At 45.9% G+C, this 23,931-nt stretch overlaps 1 protein-coding gene across 1 annotated transcript in view; it reads right to left on the bottom strand.

Annotated features, from left to right (window-relative positions):
* The window catches only part of DUSP10 (dual specificity phosphatase 10), a 37,247-nt gene extending 19,281 nt beyond the window's left edge, over positions 1-17,966 (bottom strand). Inside the window, exons 1-2 of the mRNA XM_010992913.3 lie at positions 17,842-17,966; positions 14,763-15,616 (exon numbers count right to left, since the gene is read on the bottom strand). Coding sequence (XP_010991215.1) covers positions 14,763-15,573 — 811 coding nt within the window. The 5' untranslated portion in view covers positions 15,574-15,616; positions 17,842-17,966. The remainder of the gene's footprint in view (positions 1-14,762; positions 15,617-17,841) is intronic.
* Between the last annotated feature and the right edge of the window lie 5,965 nt (positions 17,967-23,931).

The raw sequence follows: 23,931 nt of genomic DNA, 5'->3' as shown, positions 1-23,931 counted from the left end.
TTTTCTTAGAAATGTGCCTTCCGGAGCAGCCCCAAGATGCCCTTGCAGTGAGTCCACTTTCTAGGAGCTGTTGACCTAGGAGGGCCTTGCGGGAAAAGAGCCAGGCCTGCGCATGAACAGAAGGGTACGATTAGCAGGACCACGGGGAAGACACAGCGTCTATTTTAAGCAGGAAGGAGAAACCAAAGCAAAACAGCCAAAGAAAACATGTAGAACCATGGTTTAAATATCCAAACAAAATCCCCCAAAGAAAAGACGACAATTGATCTGAACACAGTGCTTAAGATGTAACAGAACACATTACAACAGTCGAACTCTCAATGACACAGACTATTTAAAAAAACAAAACGTCACGCAACACTTTGCACTCGCATTATCACCCTATGTCAGTTTCCTATAAGACTCTGAATCCCAACACCGATATTTAAGAATCTCTGATATCAAGGAGGTACAGAACTTACATATGCCCCCACCACCCATGTGGTGTTGCGTGGGAGATGAAGCAGAGGGGACCCCAAGGATTGCAGGCTGGAAGGTTCTGGGCGTGGTGGTTGCTGTCAGAGCCTACCCTGTCTTCAGGCTGAGCCTAGTGGTCAAAAGCTGTTTCTGGAAGACTGAGTCATTCTACCAGTCTAGGGTGTAACTGGCCACTGTCACCCAGATGTGAGGTTAGAGAGTCTACATCGCTTTCCCAAATAGTGTACCACTACAGCATACATCCAGATGACAAACGGTCTGTTCCTGTCAAACCTCAGGGCAACTCTGACCCTAACAACATGGAGTCAGCAGCCTCCACCAGTTAAGGGCAGAGTTCCCGACAAGACTGTCTTCACTTCCAACACCAGCCCCAGTCCAGGGGCTCCCAGGCCACCTGCGCTTCTGACCAAGGGGCTAAAAATTCTGGGATTCCCACACCCTCCTCAGGTTGGATAATTCACCAGAGTGACTCACAGAACTCAGGAAAGAGCCTTCTTGCTGCTATAGTTTTATGATAAAGGATGCAAATCAGGATCACCAAAAAGAAGAGACCCTAGAGCTAGGTCAGGGAGGGTCCTGAATGGGGAACTTCTTTGCCCTCAAGGGCTCTTCACCCTTTCAGGGCACCGATGTGTTCATTAATCAGGAAGCTGAACCCAGGTTTGGTGCTGAGTTTTTATATGGGCTTCGTTACGGAGGCATGATTGGCTGAACCATTGCTCATATGATTGAACTCAATCTTCACCCCCCTTCTTCCCTCTCAGGAGGAGGTCAGGCCAGTACAAAGCCCCCACCCTGTAATCAGATTGTCGGTCTTTCTGATGACCCACCCCTGTTCTAAATCATGTCAGTAGCATATGCTCAGGTGTAACCAGAGGTTACCTCCCAGGGACCACCAAGAGCAAAAGCCAGACAAATTCTGCATCATTCAGCAGTTTTGTCCTGGGGAAGAACATGGGCTCTGTAGTCAGACCGCTCTGAGCTTGGTTTTCTTCTGTGTGACTTTGGGAATTTACCTAACCTTTCTGAGCCTCAGTTTCCTTATCTCAAAAGTAGATAATAATATCCTTATTACTATATAGAGATCAGCACCATTCCATAGAAATGTGATGCCAGCTACTATATCACAAATCTTCTTCTAGTAACTGCATTTTAAAAAGTAAAAAGAGTTCTATGGCCATACCACCCTGAATGTGCCCAGTCTCATCTAAAAAAGTAAAAAGAAACTGGCAGAATTAACATTAATTATATATTGTACTTGGCTCAACACAGCTGAAATAATATCATTCCAACATGTAAGCAACTTGAAAAAATTATCAGCGGCATCTCTTACATCCTCTTTTATACAAAGCCTTTGAAATCCAGTGTGTACCATATGTGCATAGCACAGCTCAGTTTGGAGTAGCCTATTTCAAGAGCTTAATGGCCACGTGTGACCTGTGGCTACCATCCTGGGCACACAGCTAGAGATAACTGTTGTTATCCTCATGAAATGAGTTAACGCTTAGTGCCATTAGCGTCCCCATTTTACAAACGTTAACGAACGTGTGTGTGTTCACATATACACACGCACGTATAGGCAGTGATCATTGACTAAACTCTATGCCATGTGTCAGGCAGCCCCACAGAATATCAAATAGCTGCTCTCTTCTCGGGAAAAGAAACACTTCAAATTGGAGGAGAGAGGCTCTTGGATGAATTATCCACAGTGTGCTCTTTTATTCCCGAACTCCCACATCTCCCCAACACACATTTTGATACTGGCAAAATCAAGTAACCCTGGACAATAGCTTTCAATGAGACAAGAAGCCCTGAATGCAGCCAGATGGGAAGTCTCAGAAAACTCTGAAAGGCTGGGGGGTGGGGAGGAGGCAAAACTACAGGGAGGAGCTTGGGCTCCTGGAGTCACTGAAAGGCCCCTCTGCTCCTCCTCGGGCCCCCTCCCAGACTCACTGCCCAGACACCCCAGCAAGTGTACCTGCCAATCACCCCACTCTTCACTCCCTTGGAAAATGCTCCACACTGTAAATCCAGAAGAATGTCACTAGTCGGAGACTGATTTCAAGGTAATTACTCAGGCAGCTTTGAAGCATGTGATTCTCAGGACTCAAAACCTAATCGAAGTTGTCGTTGTTGTTTTGTTTTGTTTTTTAAGATGCACAGACATTTTTATGAAAGCTCTGTCCCTTTGAATGGTGGTGCTCGGCATTCAGCTTCTCCTAACCTTTGTATCCGAGAGCTGCCCATCACCCTGGGATCCATCCAATTCATTCAGTTCTCACTGGAGTTGGAGGAGGAGGGGGTTCTGAGTCACCCTTAAGGTAGGAACGAAGAGATACACCTAATAAGGGCAGATGAATGCATTTTTACATAATATGCAAGATTAATTATAATAAATTCAATCCAATTCACATACTTTATCAGGAAAGACAAGCTAATTATCTATCAGAGAATTAGGTCCTATTTAAAGGGCATTTTACCTTAATTTGGCAAAAAGAACTAATGGGAATTGTCTTTCCGTTCTGATGTATTCTTTTGACTGCATTTGCTTAAGCATTCCGAACACTTCAGCACTGCACTAAAACCCCAGGGTTTAAAAAAAAGGGGGTGGGGACACAAACACATATCACACAGCATCTCACAAGGTCTAACCCTTTCTGCTGTTATTTGTAACGATGTCCCTTTCAAAGTGTCTTATCAACAGCATAAAACTGGGAGTGACTCAGACTTATGAAACAAGGAGGTGGTGTCGGCCAGAATATTCGTGTCCACAGTCGCTTCTGGTTTTGAACAGTGCTGAGTGTTGCCTGCAGACTTCCTCCCTCTGCTCACCAACCTCCAAGTCCGAGATTCACAGCACGTGCCTTAGGGCACGTGTGCTGCAACACACAATCGGAATTTGTGCAAAGACCCGGGATCAAGGATAAAGACTTCCCTCCACACCAGTATCTTTAACAGACAGTTGGTTCTTGCTTTCTGAAGAGAAGAGCTGAGATGAAAAAAATAAAGGGGGGTTAGGGGGAAAAAATAAACCCAAGGTAGCTGGCCCCGACCCTCCATTCCTCAGCGGGAAAGTGGAGAGGCTCTCAAATGAGGAATTCCCTCTGGAGGTTTCTCTTGTAATAGCAAAAACTTGGAATCCATCTTAACTTTGTTAACAGGCAAGTTAGTTAAGTAAAATGGGACACATCCCTAAAATAAGACATGTGATAACCTTTAAAGAAAACCTGTGATGACTTTACCGGAAGCAAAAGTACCTGCAGTATAAAGTGAAAATGAATTTCAGTTTCTATATGAAAACCTCTGCAAAATAGGCACATATATGGGTAAAGAATGAAGAGACTCTGTCAAAGTGAAACCAGGCCAGTCAGGAGGATTAGTATGTCATCTGAGTTTCTTTCTTTTTTTTGTCTAAAATTTTCTTAAGATTCCAACAATGAGTATATCACTCAGTCTTTGCTAAGACTTAATTTTATAAGATTTCCTCACGTAGCACTAGTATGTAATTTTCCTGTTTGGAACTGATTCAGAAAAAAGTACGGATGCAGTTTTCTAGGCATCCCACTAGAAACACTGGGTTTTTCCAAACTTTTAAACAACAACAAAAAAATCTACCAGGCATGGAAGAGTGGTTTCTATTACATGGCACCAGTGGCAATGTCAATTCATTTGACTGAATTTTATTACTCATATGCCCCTTGGAGATAAGTATACGATGATGAATTTTTATTACAGATATTCGATATTAAAATCATGGTACATTTTCAACAAATGTGAGCTATTCTGTGTGTGGCATTGTTCTTAGCACATGTATACATATTATCTAGTTTAATCCACAATTAACCCTATGGGAGAATTGTCATTGCCCTCCCTGTTTTATGGGTAGGAAAACTGAGACACACTGAATTGAATTTGCTCAAGTTCATGCTACTAATAAGTGGCAAAGTTAGAACTTAAACTTAAACTTCTCGGTTCTAGAATCTGTGCTGTTTCCTTCCACATGACATTTCCTCTGCTATGAAAGATAATTTCTAATAGGTGGGCTGCATACAAATGCAAATCAGCAGACCGATTCATTGAGAAGGTGCTTAATAAATTCATTACAAAGAGAAAAGGAAAGAAAACGTGAAGTAACCTGGCCAAACAGTTGGACCCCCAAGATTTGCCTGTTTAATAACAACCCAGAATCAAATCAAAGGATTGTGTATACTCCCACGGGGATCTGAACTAAGAGTTAGGAAACAAGGATCCTATAGCAGTTCTGCTATCTATGTGCTCTTGGGTAAGTGATCAGTTTTCACATCTGTAAAATGGGACAGTTGAAACAAACGCTCAATAATTCTGCCTGAACGAATGCTACTTCAGGCACAGGGTTCCCAGGGGTCCCTTCTGCTATCTCTCATGGGGGTTAATTATGCTTTCTCCGGGGTCTGTTCCTGCTACACTCCCAGATTATCTGAGCTGTTTGTAAGCTTAGACTATGGCAAGAAAGAAGAAAGATAAGAAAGGAGAGGAACACAGAAAAGAAAATAGTAAACAGTACATAGTAAATAGTTTGATAAGATTCTTGTTCACTTATCCCAGAGAATTCCCTTTCCCAAAGGGTAATGATAACCAACTAGAGATTCTCTCTTCACGCAGTTGAGGGGGAAAAAAAACATAATTAATATTATTATCCACATGAATAGAATGGATAATGAATGTAAAACATAAGGAATCAAATATCTTTGGGTACCAGAGTCTTTGGGATGTAATCATATATCCCCATCAAACATTCCTTCTTACTCACGATATATAACTTCCATACCTGTCTGCCTTCCCATTCTACAAAGTCAGTGAGTGCATTAACATGTGCAAAAGAAGGAAGTAGCATTCCCAACTCCACAGGCTACAAAGAGAATGCCCTCTAAATTTCCCCACAGTGAAAACGCACCAAGCAGAGGCAGAAGCGGAAAAGCGCTCTGCCCGGTCTCTACCAGGCACCAGCTGAGTGACCTTGGACAAGTGCCTGGACCTCTCTGAGTCTCAGTCGCTCATATGCAGACTGGGGTGTTACCATGAAATGTCATGCTCTGATCACGGAGTCAGCGAGACAGCAAACATTTCATAAATGCTACAATTAATCATTGTAGTTTTCGAAAGTTTCTTTCACTGATTTCTCACTCTACTTCAAAGCCTTGGCTGTGACCAAACTTTGAAGTTTCCAAAAGCTGGGATATAATTCACGCTGAGCTCACTGGGAAGCCAGCTCTTCTCTGAAGACACGGAGTTGGTCACTCTTAGCACTGGAATTTTCAGTTGAGGAGATATGAGAAAATGGGGGGGAGGGGAAATTATTGTAACCTAGGGCAATCAGAGATAAAGGACAGTTAAAGCAACCCTAAGGCTGAGATACAACGCACACTTGTAAATAAGAATGTGGCCAGCCTAGAAAGAACTTGGGCTTTGAGATCCTTAGGTCTGGATTCCAATTCTTGTTCTGCAACTCACTGGTTAGTGATCTGGGGGAGAATCTTTAATCTGTTCCCCAGATTCTGTATCTGTAAAACTGAGCATCTCAAACCTCTCTCAAGCAGCTGCACTGAGAATTAAGTAAGACACATATGTGACAGCCCGATGCCCAGTGCATGGAAAGCATTCAATAGCTATTATTTTTTTCCCCAAACTCTCTGGAAAATAATTTTCTAATTTCAGGGATAATGGGTTGATCAGACTCAGAGTAGTTACATGTCATTAAATGGTGTTCCACTGTTTGATTAAAATATCATTTTATGAGAATCATTGGACCATTCTTAAAAATCTTATCATAAAAAAAATGTGCTGTTTAATGAGACTAGAAAAATAAAAATAAGACCCAAGAAAATATCCTCTGTCCCTTCAAGGAAACCCCCCTTAGAAGTCTGTCTCATCTTATTATTTTAAGAAGGAAGCAGACATTCTGTAATAATGGATGGTAGTAACTCACAGTCTTGAAACCTCGGACCCAAGACTCAAGTCCAGGAGCCAGAAGATATCCAGTCTCTCTGACTCTGAAAGCATCCCCTGCCCTCACAGTGTGCTGTTGCCTTTACTCCCTGGCTCCTCCTTTCTCTCCTCCCAATTTGTTTTTCTTTCCACTTGCCAGTAGCAACAGCTGGTGATGTTCAGCCCAGTGGTAGTGGACCTCGGGGCCATGAATCAAAGAACGTGGGATTATTTCTCCCGTAGAATAAGTATGAAGAATTAAAGAGTGGGCGATAATGTTCTGCTGCAAAGTGGTGACAGCCTCTTTACCCAGGGACACAAAATAAGATCAGTTGAGCTCATATCATAATGGGAGGACAGCCTGACACTGCCCCCTGGACCAGGCAATTTCATCTTTTTACTTGATGGAGAATTGAAAGGCAACAGATGCCTGACTGGGGGTCCAGTTGGTGGCAAGACAAAGAAAATGAAACCCTTTGTTGAAGCACTCAGGAAGAGCTTTGCTTTGCTTTTCTTTCCACGAAGTTCTAGTCTTGAGGTGCTGGTGGGAGAGACGAGTAGGCTTCACCACAAATAAAACATTAAGGCAATACAGATAATTTGGTGAATCTGCAAACCTTTTTTTCCCGTGAGCCACTTGTCCTCACTTTTTAAGCAATAATAGATGATACAGACATAAGCTGGTCAAAAAAAAAAAAAAAAAAAAGGATACTAAGGCCTTCCTCTCAGCACCTAGAGTCAGACTTCATAATTAGAAAGGGCATTACCTCAGCGTGAATATAAAATGTCTATTTCTATATGATCCACAATAAAACTCAGGCTGTGGTTCATACGCATCATTTTCTCTCCTCACCAATTTTTCTGAATTAGTGAGGTTATGTGACGTGAATGTCGAGTGTATGGAGACACAGGCACAGAAAATTTGCCTCAAAGTGACCCACATGGCTTAGGGGAAATATCACAGGCTTTGAAATGACAGACAGTTGTGTTTTCAAACCAGCCCTGCCCCTTAAAGTGGTTTTTAACTTTACTTGCAAATTCTTTTTTTTTTTTTCCCCTAAGCAGGCCAAAACTTTATCTTTGAAATACCATGTACAATGTTTGTTTGCTTAGCATGTCCCCTTTTCATAGAGAGCATGCAGGAAAAAATAAACACGGGTCTTACTCCTATCAGCAACATATCCCAAATTAGTGAGGTTCAAATTACAAAGTTCCACTCCAGTGCATGGAGGAGGTCTGTCAGCCGTGAGCTTCTGAGGCTGAGAGAAAAGGTGTACTTCCTTTTCCATTAAAAACCAATAAATAATAGTAATAAAAAAGAGAATGCTTATCAGATCAAGTTTTAGGAAAGAAATTCTGTTGGCCCATAAAGATGTGCTTAAAAGAGGCCAGACACTACCACGAAAGGTAAAAAGAAACGATAAAAATGCCAAATGTCACACAAACACGTACTTCCCAGGAGAATGAGATTTCCTGAAGATAAACCACTCCCTAAACAAGACCGTGTGGCAGAAGAGGACGAAGAGGCCAAACAGATACATCATCTTCCAGGTGGAAAGAATCTGGGCTATTAGCTGGTCCGTATATGGTCCGTATATTCCAACGTTTACATTATAAGAGTCATGATGGTTGATGCCTCAGCCTGAGCACGGGTGCCTAGCACGTAGAAGGCATTCAATACTATTTGTTGAACAAATGAATGAATCTCCTGTACCCACAAGGCTGTACATCCGTGCAGACAAACCAACCAAAAAGTCCCTAGAAACCTGAGGCACTTGGGTACAGGAATGCATTTTAATAAATGTTTTCCAGTTCTTCCTTAAACCATTAAATTCCCTAGAAGATGAGACTGAATCGTCACTAGTATCTGTCCCGTATTTCTAGGACCCAGGGAAATATCAGGACCAAGAGTTTGATGGTTTCAAAAGATCTTAGACTTTAGGTCCTTATAGTTTGGGACTGAAATCTCAAAATTCAACAAAAAAGGTATCAATACACAAAATGATTGATTAAATATCTTATATTTGTATGCTACACACTAGTACTGTTATAATCAGATAATACACACACACACACATCTATCGACCTAGCAAGACCTACTTTTGCACTAAGGCTCTAAAATTAATCATGCACGTGACCTCAGATGAGCGATCAACCTCTCCAGGCCCCATTTCTGTAACCGCAGAGTGAGAAGACTGGGCTAGGTGGATGGTTCCCAAAGTTAGAATCACCTGGGAGATCTAAAAGTCTTCATGCCCTGGTGGTACCCCTGACCAATTTAATCAGAATCTCTGGAGGTGGGCACTGAGCCTCCCAGGTTTGCAATTGCTCCAGGCGATTCCAAGGAGCAGCCTAGAGTGAAGACTCTTGGACTTACGTGACCTCTAATTCTTCCTCATCTAAAACCTGGGATTCTTGAGTTCAGAAAGGTGAGATGGCCCCTCCTGGATTAGAATTTCTGCCCGCCCCGCCAGTGCCACGCCCCCCACCCCACCCACCGGCCACGGGTCATGTACCCTTATCTACTTCCTCGAGTTAAACTGCCCAGGGACTGCAAACACACACATTTTTATACCCAAACTGCTCCCCAGCGATGCTGGGCCGGGGAAGCTCTGGCCGCTGACAGCACCAGGTCGGAGGTCCAAGGCCCGCGGCTAGCTCCTGAGCGCATGCGCACCACAAGGCTCCGTGGTAGTTTCTGCTCCTGGGATTTTTGTCAAACCTCCCTTCCCCGACCCCGCTTTTCTAATCTAAAAGCATTTTCTACCAGTGCTAGGAGAGGAGTTCCTTGAACTTGTCCTTGACAAGCCAGATGGGTAACTTCACTGATCTGAACTGGTGAGGACGAGTGGCTCATACTTAACCTGTTCCCACAGCACTGTGTTTAGAGTAACAGACACCCTCTTCCCTGCCCCCGCTCACTGATGGAAAGGGTTCTGAACGGGCCTGGGGGTAGGCGAGCAGAGCCCAGGGTCCTGATTTACAGAGGGCTATCTGCGTGCCAGATGGTCTGTTTACATTGTCTCAACTCATCCTGTGATGTTGGAAGTACCCCTGATTTACGATGGAGAAAAACGGGCTGAGAGCAGTAACCCCAGTTGCTTAAGGACACCTCTAGTGGGTCTGGGGAAGAGCCTCGATTTCAGCTCAGGTGTAAGTGAGCTAAACTCCACGTCGCTGACCATGCAGTGAACAGGAAACAGACTCCTCACTTACATTTTAATTCGGAAGAAGAACGGTCCCTGCAAACACTCAGAGAGAGTAGAGGCAATGGGCGCCGGCTCAGGGAAAGGTTCAGACTGACTTAAATCAATGAGCAGGCCCTTCGGTGACTTCCCTCCTTTCCCCTTCACGTCTCATCTCATCGCAACTCCAAGCTTCCAGAACTTCTCAAAATGCAGCACACATCCCCCCCCTCCTTCCACCGACCCTTTTATAGTCAGACTACAATCCTTATTCCAAAAATAAATCAGCCTGATGAGAGGCCAGGAAAAGCAAAGCTTAGTAGTTTTATGCTTTCATTATTTAGTTATGGGGCATGAGTTGGACAGATTTATCATCACGTTTTTACAAATTCCCCTACAAATAAATAATTCTAGGATGGGCCCAAATTACTGCGCCCTCCTGACCCAACGTGTCTTTGTAATTACTTGGCATTCCAACTGTATCCTACTTAAATTAGGTAACAGTCACCAAGTTATTTTTAGGCCATAGCAGCACACACACACACACACACACACACACACACACACACACACACACACACAGTGCTACACCTAGCTTGTGATTTGTACTACTTTGGAAGAGGAGCCAAAATTACACTTTCACTGCCACCATCATTCCTATTCCACCAACAATAGTAATAATATAAAGCTACATTTACTGAGTGTTTACCATGTATGAGGAACTGTTCTAGACACTTTGCACACATTAATTCATTTAATTCTGAAACTAACACTATGAGAGAGCTACTGTCATATCCTATTTTTGTAAAGGGGGAAGTAGGGAAGTAAAGGAAGAAGCAATTGCCCAAGGGCACACAGCTAATTAAGAAGGGAGCCAAGATGAGGACTCAGACAGGCTGGGTCCCAAGTCCTGCCTGAATGTCTCCACCATTGGCTACAAGGCTAATGTCATCACGTGTGGATGATATACAGAAGCTCAGAACAACAACATTAAATTTGTGACTTTAGATTCTGCCTTTATTTCACAGGTCTTTAAAAAAAAAAAAGAAAACTTCCTAACAGACAAGAGGAAGTCTCCCCACTCCCAACACACACACACACACACACACACACACACACACACACACACACAAAACAAAGCAGAATACAGAAAGGATATTTTTCCAGGATCTTGGATTTCTGAGCATGGCCATTCACTTTGTCGTCAAACTCGACATTGCCTACAAGTGTTAACTTCAGAATCTTTTTTGACTATAGGAAGATGTGCAATCTGGGTTGCTCATTTCTCAAGAGTTATGATGGAAAGTTTGAGAGCATAAAAATCTAACTCCCTACATTATGGAAACTTTGCTACATATCAGCCTCCTAAAGTGATGCTCTTTCCTCCCCCTCCCCCAGCCCCCTCCCCCCAATAAATGCCTCTGATACAGAGGCAGGCCTGTCAGAGGCTGCAGCAGCCAGTCTCTCTTTGTTTTGTGACAGCACAGAGCAGGTACAGGCACAAGCTCTGACATACCCATGTGGAAGGGGGAGCTACAGTCCCCCAGTCCCCCAAAGAGGTGCCTGGAAACCTTCCCCTCTGAGAGAGGGACACTTCTCCAGAGATCTGATCACGACTTAGTTATAGTGGAATTCCAAGCTTGAAAAGCTCTCAGAAGTGGGCATGAAAATGTTGTCCATACTATAAATGATTCTCAGCCTTCTTCATTTGCAAACATTAAGTTTAAACATGAAAATTATTTAAATACAGTAAAATGTGGTCTATACTATGACATATTGCAACAACCATAAAAAGGAAGAGAAAGCAAATAGGGAAGATGTTAATAGTCATCGAATGTGATACGTATATGGGTACTCATTACACTCTTTTCTGCGTATTTGAAAAAATGTTACAATAAAATTTCAACGCATAGACTGTCTTTAAAGAGGAGGCAGGAGTAGAGTATGCTTTCCCACCTAGGTAAGTGATGAATTATTTCTCTGATCCCAGCCTTGCTGAAAAGAAAGGGAGTCTTATAAACATCATAACAAAGATGGTAGCCCTCATCGTGGAAAGCCCAGAATTGTCTCACCTCCTTATTCAGTTTGGTTAGAAATCACGTTAAAAATCACCTTCGGGTAAAATGGATTGTAATTCTTTCAAAGGCTTTGCAAAGCTCTAAATATTTATTCCTTTGGATCATTTTTGCCAGGTTGAGTAGAAGCACCGGCCTGATGCCATTTATTCTTCAGAAGATGAGAATAAAGGACAGATTCAGACATAGGTCACAACGGGGAGGGGACTGTAAATTAGAACAGTAACTTAATCCCAGGGGCTTCTGCGCCTCTGATCAGTTTCTTCCCAACCTGACACAGCATTACTAAAATGGGATCTGAGCAGCCGTTCTACTTGACAGGCAGCACCAAAAATGGAGAACGTGGCATTGAAACAGGGGCACATAAAACTTGGACAGGGAGGGTAGCAACCAGTGTTTACAAACATAAACCAGAGAATCAGATGGGTTAGCCATAAATTACCCAAGATTGTACTGAAATATCTGAAAATAAATTAAGGAAGCCTTAGAAGTCTCTACCTTTGATTCTAACCATCCCCACCACTATATCTTGCCTGCAAAAATCACTCACTCCAAAATGGTACCATTCCCACTCTTGCTAAAATAAAATCTTACATCACCAAGGGAGGGGATTACTAAAATAGACCCTCAGCAGAGAAGCCAGACTAGAATGGTCTGCTTGACCCACTCAAGAACCTAGGAGAAGTTGCTGGCCATGCCTTCTGAAAGATGCCCACCCATCCTTCACCACAATGGTGCTATGGTATTAACCTTTGGTTTCCCCAGAGGAAAGGGTAGGTAGGGGCATTCTAACATTGATCTCTTTTCCTTCTTTCCCAGCATGGTCCCAACTTGAGGCTATTCCCCCAAAAGAGATCACGATACTAATGAGAGAAATAATAAATGAATTAGATTACAGACCCCTTTGTTCCTGAACTACACGTCTTCAACCCAATTCCCAGATAACTGAAGAAAGACTCCCACCCCCACCCAAACTACAAAGAATCCAACCTCCACCACCGGCGTGTCTTCCAGGTCGACCGCCGCTGTGTCTCACCAACCCGAAAATGATCAGCCCGAACGGCGGCCGCCCAGGGCGCCCAGTGGTGAGGTCAGCAGCAGGCCCGGCCCCGCCCCATGGAGGCAGTCTTACTGACACTGAGGACTAAGTGCAGGCTGCCCAGACTCTCAGCTGCATCCACGGGAGGGGGGGGGAAGGAACCCTACTTTGATCAGTAACACCTAGGAGATTCATTTCCCAGAAATTGACAAGCCACTCCCACATGCAACAATGCCCACTGCAAAGCAGAGGGTGGGGTCTACAAGTCCTCCCAATCGCCCTCGTGTTCAAGTCCAGGGTCATCCTCCTTTGTATTGCTTGATGCCTGTCCGCAGGTCACACAGACACGAAAGGCCTGCTTCTGCTCAACACCATCTACTCTACGTGAGCAAAGAGACTACCCTTAAGACCACTGGTTGTCCCTCTCTTGGCTCCCCAAGACAGATGACTACAAAAGAGAAGTTTGTAGGCTGTATTTTCTCATCTCAAATAGATAAGACAAGCCAAGATCACAGTGACAGAACACTAGCTGGGTAACCCAACTGGGAAGGCAAACAAGGATATAAAATGATAAAATACAGAGGTACACAGAGGAAATCTGACAGTCTAAAGTCAGATCCATAACCCATCAACAACAACAAAAAGTGACTGGGTGCTGCTGGAACCCTCTGGATGCCACTTCCGTCATGTTCTCCTTTCCCTCGGAGCCCACCAGCCCCAAGGAAAGCTGCACCTTTGTGTGGGCTGAGCCCGATGAGAGCAAGCTGGGAGGCAGTGACGGTGGGCAGGCAGGATGATAGCAAAGAAATTCTGAACCATATTTCTAAGAACACTGCTTAATCCAAGGCAGAATGCATCGCTGGGAAGAAGAGAAGAAGGATGGCAGAGCTGGCCCACCCTGACTAATGACTATTTTGCCCACCCCAATGGCTTGTTGCAATTTAAATACTCAAGGCATTCAAAGGAACCCAGCCATGCCTTGGGTCAACACGCTTCAGGAGACTGGCTAGCGAGGTGGCCCCAAGTGGGTGCCTTGGCTCAAAATACAAGAGAAAAGAAGAAAGAAGTTGACTATCTCTCACTACCACCACCACCACCCTACAGAAGACACCAAACAGGAAAAGTGATGTGCAGGGTCCCAACGGATAACATCCGAGGACAAGGAGGCGCACCAGGAATGGGCACAGGACGAGGGCTCCTCTGCTCGTTTCGGCAGCAGTGTGCAGAAGGAGCTCAGAGAACAGCGGAAAGTTCATTCCTCCCACCAGTGCTCAGCAACTCCGACCTCCCAGTTATTCTGCGCTCCGTGTCCTGGGGCAAGTGGCCCACCCCCCATCTCAGGAGGAGCCGTGATGCTACTGGTTGTCAGGTGAGGCCGGAAGGAATCATAGGTTGGGGAGTATTTCATAAAAGGGACTGTCCCTTGGAGCTTTGACAGAGGAACGGATGTTTGGGGTGAACTGATACTTTCTGAGGAGACTGAGAATAAGGATCTCTGCCCTTCTTGAAAGTCACTTTATAAGTCATAGATCATCCCAGCTATTCAGAGAGGTGAGAAAGAGGAAGAATTCCCACAGAAAGAAGTGGCACCTGTCAGTTTACTTGCTGTTCACCAGGGTTGCTGTTTCCTCCATGCCATCAGCCTTGGCTAAATCTGAGAGACAAGAACTTTCCAACGAGTTATGGATGGGAAGAGAGCTACCAGACCAGGCATGACGGGAGAGGCCGTCTGGTGTCATAAAGCCCCTTTTTAGAAAGAAGAGAAAACTGTCTCTGAGAGGGGACGTGACAAGCCCAACTAGACGGGAGCCCAGGTCTTCTGGCTTTCCGTCCACTGTAGGAGTCTCTCTCCCTGCATTCAGATAATTAAGAAAAGGCATGGAAGGGAAGTCGAGAAGAAGAAAGTCAGTTCTGGTCTTGTGCAGCCCGGGGGAAGGAGAATGCTGGTACTTGTACGAGAAAACCCAGAGTGACCCCGGATGCATCAGGACTGTGCTGGGGGTGGGGGCGCGGGGGCATTACCTTTCAACACCAGAGGTTCTTTGCCTTCTCTCTTCAGGGACTCGAGAACTATGTGAAGTGGCTGGGAGGGCATCACTCGGCTCGGCTCATTGGTATTCTCATCATAAACTATAATTTCTTTGGAAAAGATCCTCTTGAAAGAGTCCTTGCCTTCCCTACAGGAAATCAAGTCTAGGACAGTGATCTTGCCCTGCTGTAGTCTCCGCCGGCTGATCTTGTCGGCACAGTTAACGTGGACAGCTCCTTGGATGTGGCTCTTGTTGTACTCCATGAAGGGCCGGCAGTCAATGATGACGGGGCCCTGGCTCGGCAGGTGACTCTTGCTGCATTTGGTCATCTTCTTTGCCAAGTCATTGGGGTAGATTATTTTGATGCTGGCTAGCTGTTTGGGGGTCCCTGACACGGGGCTGCCCACCCCACCTGATGGACTTAGAGAGCCTGCATTCTCACTGTTGTTGACCATCTGGTTGGCAGAGCAGGTGGTAGAGGTTCCAATGGCGGTGGTGGCGGTGCCAGCGGCAATGGCTTGGGTTTGGGCCTGATTGTCCTTGTCGTAGGTGGCCACAGTGCAGCAGCTGGCACTGCTGCATCCACAATTCAGGGAGCGGGCAGAGCCGCTGGATGAGGGCATATACGTCAGATTCGCAGCCTTTAGGGACACAACGGTGGTGGTGATGACAGAAGGATGGCTGGTACTGCCGGGGGCGGCAGAGCCAAGGTAGCTAGAGTCTAAACAAAGGTTGAGATCCTGAGGTCGTACGGGCCTAGACAGTGCCACCACTACCCTGTCGTCTAAAGGAGACGGAGGCATGAGGAGGCTGAAAACTGGCAATTCAAGAAGAACTCAAGACAGTCTGTAAAGAAGGGGAGGGGGAAAGAAAGAATCAAGTCACGTGACACAAAAGGCAGTCGAATCCAATCCCTAGGAAAGGCCTTTGCGCCCCTCTGAGCAAAGTCCTCCTGAGAGCCCTTTATCCTGCCACTCTCGGAGCTTGAACCTCACGGCTACGGAGTCAAAGAGGATGTCAACCTGAGGACCCCAACTGCTTGCTGAGTCTAAGGTGAGGTGCAAAGTCCATGCAAATGTGGATGAACAACCTTTCATGGACCTACATCAAAGTTCAGCCTTAGAGAAGGTAAACACACACAGATTTAGAAAAGCTGGAGGCAGAAGGGAAAGTTCATAAAAGGCATCTCTGCAGGGCCTCATCTCCTGGGCAGAAGTATACTGCAACCACTCGAGAAAGACCCATGCGTCCACCTGTGCATACTTTCTGTGTAATTCCGTCACCCACTGCAAAGGCAAAGGAATGACCAAGAGCACTGGCATGGCTCACGGGAATATACAGTAGCTAAATATACATCAGGGGCAGTTGTCAACTTTCTTCACGTCAAAATGAAAGCATCCCCCTAAGTGACTCTCTTTAACTACAAGCTAGTCTTACTTTCCATTCTACTGAGTCCTTTGAAAAGCACAGCAGAGTCATATTTAAACCGCCCATGTTTCCTACTAGCCTCTTATACATTAATTTGCATTTCCTCTTTCGTTACAAACCGGTCTCCTAAAATGAAGCCTCAAGCCAAGGAGCCAGGTCTGGAAATCGCAACCCTGGCAGATCCATCACCCTTTGCTCCCTTGCCGCACCACCCCCTCCCTCCACTCCTGCCTTTAAGGAAAAGACCATTTCAACTCTCCTCCCTCCTTCTTTTCCCCATGGGCACAGACTGTGCATCCTTCTCTCAATGGGAGGCAGCAGCTAAGCATAATATTTCAGTCTCACACAGATACGCCTCCCTTTCAAGAGGATGGATTCATTAAGAAGACTTCCCAATTAGCCCGTCCCTGTGGGAAGTTGCCCATCGGGTCCACCTCCTGTCTCACGAGAGGGCGCCTGCAAAGGGACAGTTCCTTCCTCCCCATAGGCACAGGGGCACTCCACACTTGGGCCCTGCTGGCTCCTCTCCTATTAGACATACACACAGAAAAGAAACCAAACCCCTTGCAAGAGTCACTCATCTAAACGAACTTTAAGAGCTGCCTGGAAAAAAATGTCATCGAATATCCATCTACACACACGACTGTCACCATTCTCTGACACACAGCCTAAGTGGCACAGGCAGAATCCACACACTGGCACACACATAGGGGCACACACCTCTCACATCCACAGATCCCCACCAACGTGGCTTTCTCTCGCCCACCTTTGGATGGGCGAGAAGGATCCAACCCCTTCCCTCCCTCCTTCCCTCTTTTCTTCCCTGCCGAGCTTCCTCCCTTGCCCTCCCTCCCTCCCTTGCGTAGTATTTTTTGAAGAGCAAGTACTATTCCAGAAGCTATAACTGTTTCCCAGCTGGACCAAGCGCTGAAAGTCTTTGCTATTGTGTTACCTGGTAGGGTATGTTCCAGGATCAACAGTCCATTTCCTTTGAGAGGGACGCAGAAGCGTGTTCTCGGAGACACAAGCTGGGACCCCCACATCCACACGGAGTGCGCGCGCGCGCGCGCACACACACACACACACACACACAGACACACACACACATGGAGTGTATAAAGAGCTCTGCATCCCTGCAGCAGAGGGTCGGGCGTATATATTGCCCGTGAAACCGTCCAGATTGGCCCAGGAAACCTCCCAGAGAAATACTGAGCTATCCCCTCTCCCTCGCTAGTCGTCCTTCCACCTCTAGTCAGGGGCTGGAAAGAAAATTAAGTGGTTAGAGAATGCTCCTTCCCTACTCCTGGGGCACTTAAAATCTCCCTTCGCAACATAGCGTACTAACAAGCCCCGGACATTTAAAACTGCCGCAAAGCATCCCAACAAACCTCATTTTTTCTTCGCCCCAATCCAAGTAGACTGTAGAGAGAGTAAACGCACAGGGCAGCGGGAGCCAATAGCCAGAACCCTATAACCTCACCTGCTGTGGCTCCTCCGTGAGCATCGCAACACACACACACACACACACACACACACACACACACACACACACACACACACACACACACACACACACACACACACACACCCCACCGCCTTACACTCCCGGGCTCTCAGGAGTAGCCGCGGTGACTTCCACTTACTTCATAAATAAGTGTAACCCTCCACCATCTGGCGCTCCTCTTCAGCTATGGAGTCGCATACTCAGCCCTCATTCACTTGGCTTCATTGATCTCCAGCAGCAACATAGTTACTTTCTCTTTTGCTACACTGTAAATGTACGGTTCTGAGGGGGCGGGCCGGCGACCGACCGACGGCGCGTTGGGCCAATAGAAACCCGAAGAAAGCTGACCGCTACTTCGCAGGAGCCCGCGACCAATAGGGGTCCGGAGGGGGCGGAGAAGGGGCGTGGCCTTGTCTTTTTAAGGAGGGCTTATCCGACGCCGCTTTGGGTCTTCAGTGTTATAACACGGGCGGTGATGTCATTGGCAACCAATCAAAAACTTAAAAGGGCCAACTGGGGCCCGCGCGGAGCAGCTGCTCTCTATTTACATGTAAACCGAACCAGCAGGATGCAGTTAACCCTTTCCGGAGCTGAATTGTCAATGGGCTGGACTCGCCGCTCCGGCTGAAACTGACTCTGCCCACTTGGCGGGATCCCCCTACACTCCTTCATCCGGAAACAGACCACGCAATTTATTTTCCCTTCTTATTCTGGACGGATAAGCAAACGTGTTGGAGTAACTTTTTAAAGGCAAGAGGCAACAAGAATAATCACTGCCCCCAGTGGGAAAAACAGGTTTTCCGAGTCGCTCGAGGTGACTTGATAAATCCCAACTCCACATTCACTGACGTCGCCGAACCGCCTGTTTCGGGACGGACGTGGGCGCGCTGCCTGGGGCATCGCTTCTTCTCGCGTCCGGGGCCCGGGGCCACGCAGTAGAAACCTGGGCTCCCGCTCCGCTGGCGAGTCGGCCGTTCGTCCACTGGCAGTGAGGCCCGGCCAGCCTCGCGGCGGCCCACGTCCTCTGGGCGGCCCCGCTCGGCCCTGCGCCGCCAGGAAGCGTCGGCCGCCCGCCCGCAGATGTCGCTGCCCCTCCGGCTGCCCTACTGCTACCCGGAGTGGCGGTGGCGTGGCGCCCTCTGGCTCGCCTACATCTGCGCCCCGGTCACGCCCCCGCTTCCCTCGCCTGCCTCCCGGGGCTCGACCCGGAGCACCAAGGCAGCACGGAGGAGGGCTGCTCGGAGGCGGTGCCCCTGGGCCCAGGCCAGAAGCTATAGGGAGTGCGCCTCGAGGGGCGGCACGGGCGCCACCCCGTAGGCCCGGCGTCCCCCGTGCTCGCCTTGCGCCCGCCACGCGCGAGGGCCGGGTCCCCTGCTCGCCGGCGCCCCTCTCCCACGCCGCAGGCAGGGGCCCCGCGCCGCGCCCGCCGCGTCCCGAAGAACCGCACGCCACCGGCCCGCAGCCCCACTGCCCCGCGTGCCTCGGCTGTCGCCCGCCACCCGTAGGGCCCTTGTCAGCGGAGGACCGCCAGCCCCGGAGCTTCTGGAACAGCAGCGGCTGGCGGAAAGGAACCGGAGCTGAGTGTAAATAATCAGACTGAGTGTGACCAGCCGAGTGTCTTGGAGGAGGCTCCTCCCCTCTGGGTTCTCTCGACTTCGCCGCAGGAGTGGTCGCGGGGCGAGGCGTTCACCGGAGCAGAAGGAGGCTGGAGCGGGGGTGGGCCGAGCTCTCCTGCGCATCGTCAGGAAAATATCAGGGAAACTGCAGGAAAGTCTTGGGGTACGAACAGAAGTGGAGATGGGGAGACGAACTGCAGAGAGTTTGAAGAACCCTAAAGGAATAGGGCTTTTACACCCGACCCCTCCCGTTCTATCTCAGAGAGGCAAGGGCGAAAGAGTGCAATAATTCCAGTGAAGTAATACATATGAGCACCGTAGAATGTTTGGCTATGATTCTCTCTTACCAGACTGAAGGTGTTAAGAGCCATACTTCGGGCTCCAAGCCTGATAAGCAAGCTAATGGCAGCGACGACATAGTCATGTAATCGCTTTAAGTGCAGACCTGAAATCTGAAGATGCCAAACCTTGGTCGGCTAGCCAGCTATGCTCAATGAGCTGAGAGATCCCTTTAGGTGTATATATATGTATATACATACATATATACACACACATACATACATACATGCACAGCCCAGGTTTCACAACAGTGTTTCAAACAGAAATAAATGCATACAATCATCTTTAACAGCAAAGGAGTTTTGTAGCTCCACTCACACATCAACACACACACACACTACCCCTTAATGATAACTAATGAGAGGTTAGGGCACATCATTTGGACCTTACACCTTTGGGGATCAGCACGTCCTGGCCAGGAAAGGTGGGTTCTGGTAACTTCCACAGAAATCAGAAAAAAAACTTCCCAGAGGGTCAACCCTGGAGCTTTAACAGCTTGCCTTTTCCTAACCATAGATAATTATTGAAAAACATTCACTGACTCAAGGTTGGAGAGCTCTGGATATGTCTTGATTCTGACCCTCATCTGTTGTATCTGTTCATCCAAAGGCACTGGCTTTATTTATTCATGCTGTGAAATAGTAATAACCCAGCTCAGGAGAAAAAGTAAAAAGTTCTGGTGCAAGAACTCGGGGTGGGGGAAGAAAGGATTCTCTGCTGATAAAAAAGCATTCGGTAAAGGAAGCAGTGTCTTTGCTTCAGGAAATGGGGTGCCTGTATTTAAAGGTACTGAAGATCTATAAATTATGAACTCATTGCTAATGCCTCAGTATCTAAGCCCAAACAAAGTAAGAATTTATACAATTGCAGAATAGTTAACAGCCTTCTCTACAAGGCCCAAAAGAGGAAACTAACTACAAAAAGAATTGTAACTCATTTAATGAGATGATTATTTTATTATAGTTTCAAACTAGTGGATTATTATAATTTAGTTGACTAAAAATCTAAGCCATCCAGGCTGAAAAATTGGGAAAGATGGCAAAATCCCTCATCATTTATCAAGACTGAAACATGGAATAAACATGTTATTAACATATGCAAAGATATAATTAGTTTTTAAATTAAGCATCTCTAAATGTATAGTTTAAATTCAAATTATAGTGGTAGAAAAAACAGGTTACAGGTGGATTTTTTTTAATCACTACTCTTCTAGGCTTCTTTTGTATAAAAAGAGGTGATTTTGTTCCATCTTTTTGAGTCACAAATGTGGAAATACTATCTGAAGTACTACCCTTAGATTTAAATTAGCAATATCAGCCAGCCAATGATTATGAAACTGATCTGGATACAAATAACCAGCAAAGCCTTAATGTTCAGTTTTAGTCCCAAAGAAACAATGATACCTCTTTACTGCATTTGAGTGTCCTAACATAATTGTACCGAGCCATTTCTTTGTTCCTACAAACAAACAGCACAAGAAAAATATTGATCGTTCCTTTCAGTGCAAAGCACTGTGTGTTAAAGCAAAAAGGTGAAGATATCTTAAGCCAACATGAGAGACATAATATAATTAAGCCTGAACAAACGTATTAAATGACTGTGCACCTGAATGGTTAAATGTGTGAGGTAATGGCAGAGGGTAGGGACTAGGTAAGAGCCAGATTTTGGGAATAATACTCAAGGTCAAAGTGGATTCCTGGGGGTACTGGAAGTAAGGCAGAGAAAGGCTTACAGAAAATTTAGAAATAAAAAATTGCAGGATAAAGTGATGTTAAAGCAGCAAGAAGTGGGGAGTGAACTGAGGGATAGAAAAGTGAGGGATTGAGCAGTTGAGGTCACCGAAGCCGGCCTGTTGAGACATCCTGTGACACCTCCAGACCTTAAGAGAGGCTGATGAAAAGGATCCTCTGAAAGAGGGGGCCCCTGCAGTGCTTGTGGGTTGATGGAAACAGACAGGACCATCCATATGTCTCACTGTCATGAGTCTGAATGCAGGAGGCCTGCAGGTCTTTCCCTTTCAATTCATGGGTAGGGGGCACTTGTGACTCAGGAAAAGGCTCTGAGCCATTTTAGGTTCTGTGTCTGTGTGTTGCGGTGTGGTAGCCCCTTACCTGTGATGACTGAATACTTGACATGTGGCAGATCTGAATTGGAATGTGCTGTAAGTTTAAAACACTCTCTGGGTTTTGAAAACTTTATATAAAAATGTAAGCTATCTTAGATACTTTTGTATCGATTGCCTATTGAATTATTTATACTTTCGGTATGTTGGATGAAATCAAATACGTGAATGAAATTAATTTTACCTATTTCTTTTTATTTATTCTTAGACTATGTTAGAAAATTTTTCGTAACTTAGGCAGTTTACATATTTCCACTGGACAGTGCTCTTCGAGAGCCTGTAATTGCTCCTTTGATTTGAGGTCACTTTGGTGCCAAAGGCACAAAAACCACAGAATGTTAGACCCAGAGGGGACTTCAGAGTTTATCGAGGCCAGTGGTTTTCAAACTGTGTTAGGATGAGCCAGAAGAGGGGAATGCAATGCAAGTAGGGGTGATTGAAGAGGGAGCAGCAGTGGCTGGTGGAGCCCTGAGCCCCACCCCCGGTGCCACACACACTTGAGGTGTATATAGTTTATTCCTGAAACTCTGAAGTAAGATTTCGTTTGAAGAAAACATTCTGGTTGTTTTATTTGTTCTATTTTTTTTTTAAACCTGGTCCATCCTTTTACCTGAAACCAATCTGAGGCCCAGAGAATGGAGAGGGCATGGTCAATACCATGCTTACCTCAAGACTTGACCTCAGCCCTCATTTCAAAATCCAGCCTGGCAGTAGAGGAGATGACTGACAGTTGGCATGGGGGAATTAAGCAGCTCTCTGTCTCAACTGCAGTGAGAGATCCCCTTTCCAGGCAGTTAGTTTTTCCTTCCCCTCCACTCAACTCCCCCCAACCCCCCACGCCCATTTATGGCCTCACAAAAGCTTTTGTCAAAAGAGAATTCTGACTAGGCCCAAGTGTGTGGCCCCTCTACACCAACTTCTTTCCTTATGGAAACAACAAACAAAAATGCACTCTCTGGCCCTAGGTCTCCAGCAATGCTCTGCTTTGCAGTGGATGGTCTGTTATTATTATGTGTTGCTACATCAAAGCCTTGACATTTTCCCCTTTGCCAAACTGAGCAATCATTTTCTCATTCGGAAACGCCTGCAGACCCACACTCACTCAGCCCCAGAAGGCTGCATCAGACTGTGTTGTGTATGTTGCGGGGTGCAAAGATGAAAGGTAAACATGCACCCCAAGCATTCCTGTACCCCGTTAGGACTCGTTTCAGGTCTAGCAGGAAATAACTAATCTAACCTTCTCAGCATCTCCTAGTAGGTTAAGACCCACTGCTTCTGGATATTACAAGTTCCCTTTAGATGACCAAGTGTGCCGTAATGTGCCTTCTTTCCTTTACAATTAAACATTGACTGAATTGATTCTAAAGATTCAGCACTTGGGGGGAAAAAGTGACCACACATAGCATTTATCAGCGTTTTGCTTGGTGCCAAGTGCTGTGGAAAGCCATGCAGTATATTAACTCATTTCAGTCTTCCCATCCACATTGATGCCATAAGTAGGTACTTTATTTTTTGGTCTTAATTCAAAGATGAGGAAACAGAAATGCAGACGGATTAAGTAATCTGCCCCAAGTCACACAGCTGGAAAGCAGCAGAGACAACATTGGAACCCAGACAATCCGGCACCAGAGCATCTGCTTTTAAACATTATGTGTTATTTAATTCACGGTCTTTGTGATTTTATAAACTTCTATCATATCCCCCTCAGCCTCCAGGCTTCCAGGATGTTTCTAATTGCCTCTTCAGAAGAATTCGCTGTTTTTTCCTCTACTTTCTCCCGAACGTCTGTTATGTCCTCCTGTGGTTTCTCTCATGACCGCATCCTCCTTGTTTGGGACCAAATCAAACCTCCACTTTGTTGTGTCGTTTTGTTTTGTTTTAATTTTTTTCATAGTTTCCTTTGAGTATTTTTTTAAGTTGAAATGCAGTCAATTACAATGTGTCAATTTCTGGTATTCAGCATAATGCCCCATTCATATATATACATACATATATTCATTTTCATATTTTTCATTTAAGGGTATTACAAGATATTGAATATAGTTCCCTGTGTTATACAGAAGAATTTTGTTTTTTTATCTATTTTTATATATAGTAGTTAATATTTGCAAATCTTGAACTCCCAAATTTATCCCTTCTCACCCTCTTTTGT

This window comes from Camelus dromedarius, chromosome 21 (assembly GCF_036321535.1).
Source record: "Camelus dromedarius isolate mCamDro1 chromosome 21, mCamDro1.pat, whole genome shotgun sequence".
Classification (NCBI taxonomy): Eukaryota; Metazoa; Chordata; class Mammalia; order Artiodactyla; family Camelidae; genus Camelus; species Camelus dromedarius.
This window is presented reverse-complemented; position numbering and strand designations above follow the sequence as displayed.